We start from the raw sequence: 9,768 nt of genomic DNA on the forward strand, positions 1-9,768 counted from the left end.
TGGCACAGCTTGTCCAGAGAAGCTGTGGCTGCCCCTGGATCCCTGGAATTGTTGAGTTGGAGCAACCTGGGCTGGTGGAAGGGGTCCCTGCCCCGTGGCAGGGGATGGGACAAGATGAGCTTTAAGATCCCTTCCAACCTGAACCATCCTGGGAGTCTGTGGATGCCAGGGAGCAGAGCACTGAGTTGGGATGTCAGTGGCCTTTTCCAGCCCTAATTTTGGCTGCTGGGATGGCCCAGGGACATCTATGTCTGTTTTTTTTAATCATACTTTTTTGCCTTTCCCCTTTACCGTGAGCTCAGCAATACCCAACATGTGCCATCCCTGGCTGGGCACAGAATGCCAGGGGTGCTTTGGGTTGGGAGGGACCTTAAAGCTCATTCTGTTCCAGTCTTCTACTAGCCCAGGTTGGAATGAGATGATCTTTAAAGTCCCTTCCAACCCAAACTCCTCTGGAGTTCTGTGATCTGCAGCAGCTTCCTCTGCTGTGCTCAGCAAGTGATGACATTTATTTAAAAGTATAAATAACGAGTGGCATGAAGTCCCAGCTGTTGAGGATCCCTCCTCCCCACACCCTCATTTGTTTCTGTGTCTCCTCTGATCCTGCTGCTTCCATGCTCTGAATATTTTGCTATTTCTGTATTTTGTGATGACTAAATCAGATCTAAACTACTCCTCCTTCAGCCTGCCTGATAATGCTCTTGGAAGTTTGCACTGAAGTTGCTCTGAAGTAGCTCTGCAGCACATTCCAGAAAAGGGTAAATTGAAAACTGGAAATGGATTTCCAGAAAAAAAAGAAAAAAAAAGAAAAAAAAGCCCCAGAACTACCACCACAAAAAAGATGGATGAGGAACCATTTGGGTCTGTTATCCAAAAAGTAACGATCTGCCTGGTCTGTAGTTGAACAAAGAAATATTAGAGGGGAAAAAATAGTTCCCATTTAGCTTTATCTCTGGCTATACTGGAAACAAATCATGACATAAAAGAAGGATAAAGTGAAATGAAAAAGATAGCGTTTATTTCCTTTTGCTGTAGCACACTCTGGACAGTTATTGGGAAGATTAAAAGTCTTCTGAAGGAAAGCAGATTGTACTAAAGCACTGGTGAAGGATGGTGGAGAGTCAGGGAGAGGGTCCCTGTGGTCCTTGGCCCAAAAGTTATGGGTGAAGAGTGAAGGGAAGGGGTCTGGGTGGATCCCCCTCCCCCTGGAGCTCACACCTTTCTTGGGGTGCCAAAGGTGCCCTGTCTGTGTCCCCCAAAGGGGTCTCAGGGAATTTTTAAAGCTGGGATGGAAATCTTAGGGATATTCTCCTTAAAAAAATCTGCTTTTCCCCTGGAATTTCTAGGAAGAATATCCTTCTGCCTGGCATGGCTTTCCAGCACAGTCATGGAATCACTGGGGTTGGAAAAGCCCTCCCAGCCCATGGATCCCCCCTGTGCCCCATCCCCACCTTGTCCCCCAGCTCAGAGCACTCAGTGCCACATCCAGCCCTTCCTTGGACATTTCCAGGGATGGGGACTCCAAACCTCCCTGGGCAGCCCCTTCCAAGGCCTGACCACCCTTTCCAGGCAGAAATTCCTCCTGATGTCCAAATCAGAGGATCCCTTTGGATGCCTTGACTTCCCCCCCCCTCCCCAGGAAATGCAGGAAAATGCCAAGAAGGGTTAAAAAGACAGCAGAGTGGAGATGAATTTGGAAATGTGTGTTGCAGAGATGACTGAGCCAAGTAGTTTAGGTCAATGATTTTGTTATTTTGCTCGGTTTGTGCGGCGTCGTTTCATGGGATTTATGAATTATTGCTGCTGGAGGAGCTGCAGGGGGGGAGCTGGGAGGGCCTGCTCTGGCAGGGCTTGCTTGCTTTCCTTTCTCCTTTATTAGGAATGAAAATTAGTTGGGAATGAAGAGATATAATGCACAGCCTTCATATCATAAAAGTTGCACTCCTCGATAAGATTTCAAGGTTAGAACAACGATAGCGTGGAAATCTCTCTCTCCTCAACTCCCCTGGATAATTCAGGCAATAAAAAACGCTTCTTTTAGCTCTGTAAACAGGGTAATAGACTGGAGAGCAGGAGCTGGATGGATTAAACAGTGGGGTTATTTTATATTCCGACAATACAAACAGAGAAAATGGAGCTGAGGATTAATTTGAATGGGAAGCGGGGTCGGGGCTGGGTTTGAGTTTGGTCTCAAATACCTGTAGCAGGTGAAGCAGCTGCAGGAAGAAAAGCACCTCTGCTCTTTTTCTCTCCCTTTTCCTCTTCCTCCTGACAATCCAGGAGGCTCTGGGGGCTTGGGAGAGGCTGATGGGACCGGGCTGAGCTCGTCGTGGCGGTGGGAGCGTGGCCAGGGAAGCGTCGAGTCACATCTAATGACTCCAGAGCTGCTAATTAATTCCGAGTGAACTGGAACAGGGCTTGACGAGCACTGGGGGTTTTTGGAAGCTCCTGGTTTGGAAGGCTTGATCAGAGGAGTCATCACTGGCAAGGGGAGGAAGGAGGAAGGTTGGGAGCAGAAAGAAATGAGGGTAAAAATGAAAGTCGGTGAACGGGACGAAGCTCCCGGTGCAGAGCAGCGGCTCTGGGAGCTCTGTGGCAGCTCAGGGGGTTGGATGGTGGGAACTTCTCGAGGCTGTGGTTTCCTTTTCCAGTTTGTTGGGTTCATTTTCAACCCACTGAAAACCTGTGAGTCACCTGTTGGATGGGGCTCCTCCAGGGAAAGGCAGAAAAGCTGCGTGGGGAGATCTCAGGTGGTGCTGCCAGGGCAGAATCCCAGAGTCACAGGAGGGTTTGGGTGGGAAGGGCCCTCAAAGCTCCTCTATTCCAACCCCAGTGGGCAGGGACACCTTCCAGCAGAACAGAGGGTGAGAGGGGAGTGGTTGGAGCACCTGCAGGTTCCAAAGGATGGGATAAAGGGGCTCAAAGTGAAAGGCAGGAGAAAAACAACAAAAGCAGAGAGTTTGGAGCTCAGGAGGGAGCTCAGCTGGGCAGGGGTTGGGCTGGTGCCCTCCAGGTTTCTTTCTGACAAATAAGTGGGTTTGAAGGATTGATTGAAAACTGCAGAAAGTGGGAGAGTTCCAGGTTTTGCTGGGTTTGTTCCTGACTGTTTTCCATGTCCTGACACTTGATGTTTCTTGCTGAAAAGGTGGCCTTTCTGCATCAGAACCTCCTGCCTCCCATTCCCTCGTGTGACAGTCGTTCTCACCTCACCTCCTCCCCAGAGGTTCTGCTCTGGCTCTGGTCGTGTCTGTGCTGCCAATTAACACCAGGATTGTGGTTCCTCTCTGTGTCACCTTGGGCAGGGGGGTCCCCAGGGACAAATAACTCCTGGGAGAGTGACATTTGAGGGATGTTGAGGAGCCCTCCAGGTGCAACTGCAATAGAATAATCCTATTTCCTCTCCTCTGTCATAAAATAAGATAACGCTTTGGCAGCTGCTCAAATCAAGACAAATAAAATAAACTGCTCTAAATTCATCATGGGCAGAAACAGACTTAGCTACAAAATGACTAACAGGACCTCCTATTCATCTGTACAAATCTGCTCTGTGGCTGCATTCATTTCCATACAATCACTGGAAAATATTATGTTGATTGCTGGGAACAAAGCTTTTTATGGGGAGGGGGGGAAAAAATCCATGCCACTAATCTACAGTGGAATTGGTAAATGGGTAAGACAAAGCTTTAATAATATTATTCTGTGCGACATCTGATGTAAATAATACAGTTCTATTAATCTCTGAGGCAATCAGAGAGTCTGGCTGTTAGAGGCAGCCAAGGATGAGCAATAATATTATCTCTGCTCAGGGATGTTGGAGTAGAATCACAAATCCAGGGCTGGCAAAGCAGGGGCTGCACCAGCTCAGGGAGTCACTCAGAGCTGAGCCAAGGGAACATTGGATGTCCTGGGGACTGGGCAGGAGGTTCCAGAGGCACATTGGGTGTCCTGGAGACTGGGCAGGGGGTTCCAAGGGCACATTGGATGTCCTGGAGACTGGGCAGGAGGTTCCAGAGGCACATTGGGTGTCCTGGGGACTGGGCAGGGGGTTCCAAGGGCACATTGGATGTCCTGGGGACATCCCAGGGGGTTCCAGAGGCACATTGGATGTCCTGGAGACTGGGCAGGGGGTTCCAAAGGCACATTGGGTGTCCTGGGGTTCCAAGGGCATCTCCAGGCCCTGCACCCTCCGAGCCCTCCTGGCACTGCTGGGGGATTGATTTCTCAGGAAGGGACAATGGAGCTGCTGAAGGTTCTGCAGCAGAAGTGTTGTTTGGAGCCACTGAGGGGGCTCAGCCTGGAGAAAAGGAGGCTCAGGGAGAACCTTCTCCCTCTTGAACTCCCTGGCAGGAGGGATCAGCCTCTTTTCCCAGGTGATAAGTGGCAGGAGATGGGCTCACGTTGTTCCAGGGGAGGCTTAAATTGGATATTAGGGAAGAATTCTTCACTGGAAGAGTTGTGAAGGGCAGGGGGGGAGTCACCAACACGTGGATGTGGCAGCTGAGGACGTGTGGTGAACGTGGTGGGGGTGCTGGGTTGGACTTGGGGGTCTTGGAGGTTTTGTCTTTACTGAATCTCTGATTCTCTGGAGCACCAACTCTGCGTCCTTTGGCTCCTCTCCCTCCCTCAGCAGGGGAAGGGATATTTCAGCAGGAGATGTTTGAGGGCTGAGCAAATTCCTCCTGCACACAACTGTCCCCAGCCCCTTGGGAAGCAGTTCTGCCCCTCCAGGAGGCAGAGGTTTGGAGAGCTCCCTGTCTCCTGCAGGTGTGCACTGGTGTGAGAAAAGAGCAATCCCTGCTCCTGCTTTCCTGCAGGAACCCGGGGAGCACTGGAGGAGTTAATGCTGCCTCCCCCAAAAAAGCTCCCATGTGCTCCCTCCTGTAGCCAGAGATTAGTGAAAGCAGCCAAATGAAGCAGAATTTTAATATGAGATCCTGGTTTTCAAGTCTGATTTTTAAGATACCGAGCAGGTCAGGGTTGTCTGATTCTTCACAGTTCATTAAGTGGAGAGCGGCTCGTGGTGGAGATTGACTTTTAAAAATGATAGATTTTTATTTATAGCATAAAGTTCTAGTCATTAATTTTAAAGGATGGAAACATAAAAGCAGGAATGAGTTCATTTAAAAAAAAAAAAGTGACATTGGTAATTTAATTAAATTGGGGGTTTGAGTATCATTACAGAAAATGAAACATTAGTTCTGTGCTGGTTTTCCAGCCATCTGATGTGTTCCAGAGCATCCCAAAAACCTGCATGGTTGGGAATATATAAATTAGGTATATATATTAGGGGTGTATATATATATTAGGTAGAAATATATATAATATATATATATAATGTATTATATATACATAAATTAGGTATATATATTAGGTAGAAATATATATAATGTATATATAATATATAATATATATAAAAATTAGGTATATATATTAGGTGTGTATATATATTAGGTAGAAATATATATAACATATATAATATATAATATATATATAAAAATTAGGTATATATATTAGGTGTGTATATATATATTAGGTAGAAATATATATAATATATATAAATGTATAATATATATGTAAATTAAGTATATATATTAGGTGTGTATATATATACATTAGGTAGAAATATAATATATATAAATATATATTATATATATAAAAATTAGGTATATATATTAGAGGTGTGTGTATATATATTAGGTAGAAATATATATTATATAAAAATATATAATATATATAAATAAAAGATATAAATATATATAATATTATATTATAACATATATATGATATTAGGTAGAAATAATATTTAATGTTGACTCTGAGTGGTCTAATGAATTCTGGGGCAATCCAACAGGTAAGTTTAGTGCATATTTAGCTCGGTTGTTTTATTGGAAGTGATGCATTTCCCTGGAGACCCCCCTCCCCTGTGGGCAATGCCCCTGGCAGAGGTGGCACTGCCCTGTCCCTAACCAGGAGCCCCTTTCTTTGGCAGCTCTGCCCAGCCACACGTGTGGGAATCCGGGAAGGCTCCAGAACGGGATCCAACAAGGGACAACGTTCAGCATCGGGGACAGAGTGAGGTACAGCTGCAATCCAGGCTTTTTCTTGGAAGGCCATGCCCTGCTGACGTGCCAGGCCAGCTCAGAGAACTCTGCCTCCTGGGACTTCCCTCTCCCCGTCTGCAGAGGTACCAGGATCCCCTCCATCCATTGGGAAAACGGGATTTCAGGAGCTCTCTGGGGGTGGGAAAACTCCCCAGAGTGTGAGGGGGGTTTAAAAGGCTTGAAAACTGAACGTGGTGTGGGTAATGCTGAGGTTCCTTTTTGCTGGATTTTGGTGGGGTGAGGGATTGGAAGGTTATGAAGGAAATGCTGCCCAGCTGCTTCAACTGAAATTTCTTTGGATAAAGTGGGGGGAAAAAAAACCCAAACAACTTTACAAAGGTGTGAAGTGACAGAACAAGGAGAAATGGCTTTAAAATGGAAGTGAGTAATTTTGGATTAGTTATTAGGGTGAAATCCTTCCCTGGGAGGGTGGGGAGGCCCTGGCACAGGTTGCCCAGAGAAGCTGTGGCTGCCCCAGGATCCCTGGAAGTGTCCAAGGGCAGCTTGGAGCAACCTGGGAGAGTGGAAGGTGTCCCTGCACTGGATGGGTTTTAAGGTCCCTTCCAGTCCAAACCCTTCTGGGATTCTGTGACTGTCCATAAGACCCAACACCCACCCAGGACCAGGTTGGTTTTCCAGGTCAAACCCTGGATTTCCTGCCTGGATTTCCTGCTCTCTGCTGGATTTTTCTCGTGGCCCATTCCCTGGTGGTTGTGGGGCTTTGCTGTGGGTCGGGGGCAGTGGGGCTGAGAGGTAAAACCCGACCTTCCCTTGGAAAATCCTCCCTTTTCCCTGCAAGTTTGGGGCAGGGAAACTTAAATCCCTCTCTCAGTGCAGGGAGTGTGTTGCTAATTCGAGTCCCACGAGGGACTGGAGAGTCTGTAAATACACAAGTGCCTGTGTTGTTCTACCAAAAACATTTGCTGCTGCTTTTGAAGTCCTTTTCCCCTCGATTCCTTGTGTACTTCAGCAGAGCATCTTCTATTGATTCTCTTTATTGACTCTGCCTGTGCAATCAATCAGCACTTCTAAGCTGCAGCAGTAAATCTGGAATTTAAAGTGAGCAAATATGGTTTGCTTGGGATGTTTTCAATGCTTGCCTGGGTTGGTTACACAGAGCTAAGAGGGGTATTAATGCTGCTCTAGTGGGTTTTTTTGGTGCACTCACCTGCTGGTTTGGGGCCAAGGGCATTCAGAGCATTGGAGGGGGGGTTCAAACAGCCAAAGTGTTGCTGGAGGGGAAGGGAGGGAGGTTCAGCTCTTCCATCAGTGCTCTGGGAATGGTTCTGCTGGCAAGGGCTGGTTCCTGGAGCAGCCACTTCTTTTCTAACACACTTGGTCCTGATCCTGCCAGGCTTTGCCTCGGAGCTTTTACACGAAGTACTTTTTTGGGAGGCAGGAACCAGAAATATTCCCATTTTTGTAGCAGTTATATCTCCTTCCAGGGAAGTAGAAAAGCAGCAGAGACAGCCTGCAAATTGACTTGCTGGATTTGAAACCCTGCTGCCCTCCTTCCACCCTCGGGAGGCTCCCAGGAGCCAGACAGTTGTGCTTGGCTGATAAACTGGTGATACAGGCTCTGGTTGTTGCAAGGGGCAAAAGGATTTGCATTCTGACAAACAGGTTTACACCTTCTTCTGCTGGGAACAGAATGTTTGCAAAGCTGCTGCCTGAAGGAGAGTAAATATATATATATATTTATATATTTCCTTGAGAGCAAAAAGATGCTAGTGGCCTGTATGGTTTATAATAATTTCTGTTAATATTGGTTTGTGGGTCATTGTCACCTGAGAGTTTGTTGAATTTTTGAAGGTGTTATTTTTTTAATCTGAGCTCAGATTTAAAAAAGTGCTCTCTGGGTGAGCAGGGGGTAAAACCTGGGAGCTGCTGCCTTGGGAGTAATTTGTCTGATGCCACTGTAAAGGACATTGTTGGGTTGAGGACTCTTCCCTCCAGGATGACTCCAGAGGTGGGACACAGGGGCAGGGTTGGACCCCATGGTGCTCTTTGCTCTGTGTTTGTCCCCTGCTTTAGAACATTCTTGTCTCTACATTGGGATCTTTGCCTCTGTTCTGGTCTTGATGCTTTGTAAGAATTGAAGATGCACAAAAATTCGTGGTGGAAAAGAACCACCACTAGTGAGAGTTTGTGAGAGGATGTGCTGGGCCAGGAGGGTGCTGAGGAGTGCTGGGGCTCAGGGAGGAATTCTCTGCACTCCCTTGGCCCAGCTCAGCCTGGAATTGCTGGTGTTCTTCTAAAGGACAAGTGTGATCCCAAAGAGGACAAAATCAGAGGGAATTCCAGGTGGGTTGGAGAGGGGCTGGTGCTGCAGCTGGGTTTGGGAAGCACAGTTGGATCCAAACTGATCCCTGAGGGAACAGCCCTGACCTGGGCCAGCAAACCCCAAATAACAGCAAAATGCTGCTTGGGAAGCACCAAGAGATGATCCCAAAACACCTGAACGTGCTGTAAAGCTCCTCCATCCGTGCAGGGAGAGAAGCCTTGCCCAGATTGTTTGCTGAGTTTGAGTAGAACTGATGGGTTTATGGTTCTGGGAGTAAAAACTCAGGCAGGCAGGGGAAGAGTTGGGAACATTTGTGAAGCTCCATTTTAAGCATATCAAATATGCATAATCTCATTAAAAGTGGTCTGTTCTTACTATAACTCAAGCAGCTGCTTAGGCTGTGCTGTGCCCAAAATAATTGAAGGGCTGTTCCAGAAGATTTTAGAAGATTTGTAGGATATGTTTGAGCAATAACAACCTCTACAAACTGAGGGAGTGTGTGTGTGTTTAGAGGTGGATGGGAAGGGAATGTGTTTTCCCTTAAATACCTTTTGCAGTGAAGTTTTTTTCAAGGGATTTGAATTAAAAACTCCCCTTTTAATAATAATAATAGTAGTTATAAAAAAGCCAACCCCCCACCATGCCTTAGGCTGGATCTTCAGCTGCTGCAAGTTTGCACAGTCCAATAAAACAAATTTAGTCTCCTTGTTTAAGAACTCGAATCCAGCATTGAGTCAAAATTCTTTAGCATCTTCCCCATCCCCTCCTGTGCTCCTTCTAGTACAAGGAGATGGTTTGAAATCAGCCCTTTATTCTTTTTGCATGGAGCTTTGGAAGTCCCACTGTGAATCTTGTGCACGAGGCATCGAGTTTTGAAGGATTTTTTTGGGGGGCTTGGAGTAGATGAGAGACTTTCCAGCCTGAATTTATTGATGATTTGAACTGCACCCCAGTGTCTGTGAATAACTTCAGTTCACTGGCAGTACAGCAAATAGAAACTCTGAGAGGTGGAATGGAAGAGGGAGGGCTGGGGGTGCTCAGCCTGGAGAAGAGAAGGCTTTGGAGAGATCTCAGAGCCCCTTCCAGTGCTTAAAGGGGCTCCAGGAGAGCTGGAGAGGGACTGGGGATAAGGGTTGGAGTGACAGGACACAGGGAATGGCTTCCCACTGCCAGAGGGCAGGGAGAGATGGGATATTGGGAAGGAATTGTTGGCTGGGAGGGTGGGGAGGCCCTGGCCCAGGTTGCCCAGAGAAGCTGTGGCTGCCCCTGGATCCCTGGAATTGTCCAAGGCCAGGTTGGAGCAACCTCTCCAGTTCCTCTGCTCTCCTCCCCAGTTCCTCCTGCTCTCCAGTTCCTCCTGCTCTCCTTTCCAATGCCTCCTGC

At 47.2% G+C, this 9,768-nt stretch overlaps 1 protein-coding gene across 2 annotated transcripts in view; it reads left to right on the plus strand.

Annotated features, from left to right (window-relative positions):
- The window catches only part of CSMD2 (CUB and Sushi multiple domains 2), a 252,563-nt gene that overhangs the window by 59,217 nt on the left and 183,578 nt on the right, over window positions 1–9,768 (plus strand). For both annotated transcript variants that reach the window (XM_027661147.1, XM_027661148.1), the window contains exon 5: window positions 5,990–6,184. In XM_027661147.1, the coding sequence (XP_027516948.1) occupies window positions 5,990–6,184 (195 nt within the window). The remainder of the gene's footprint in view (window positions 1–5,989; window positions 6,185–9,768) is intronic.

This window comes from Corapipo altera, unplaced genomic scaffold (genome assembly GCF_003945725.1).
Source record: "Corapipo altera isolate COAL_440 unplaced genomic scaffold, ASM394572v1 201, whole genome shotgun sequence".
In the NCBI taxonomy this organism is placed as follows: Eukaryota; Metazoa; Chordata; class Aves; order Passeriformes; family Pipridae; genus Corapipo; species Corapipo altera.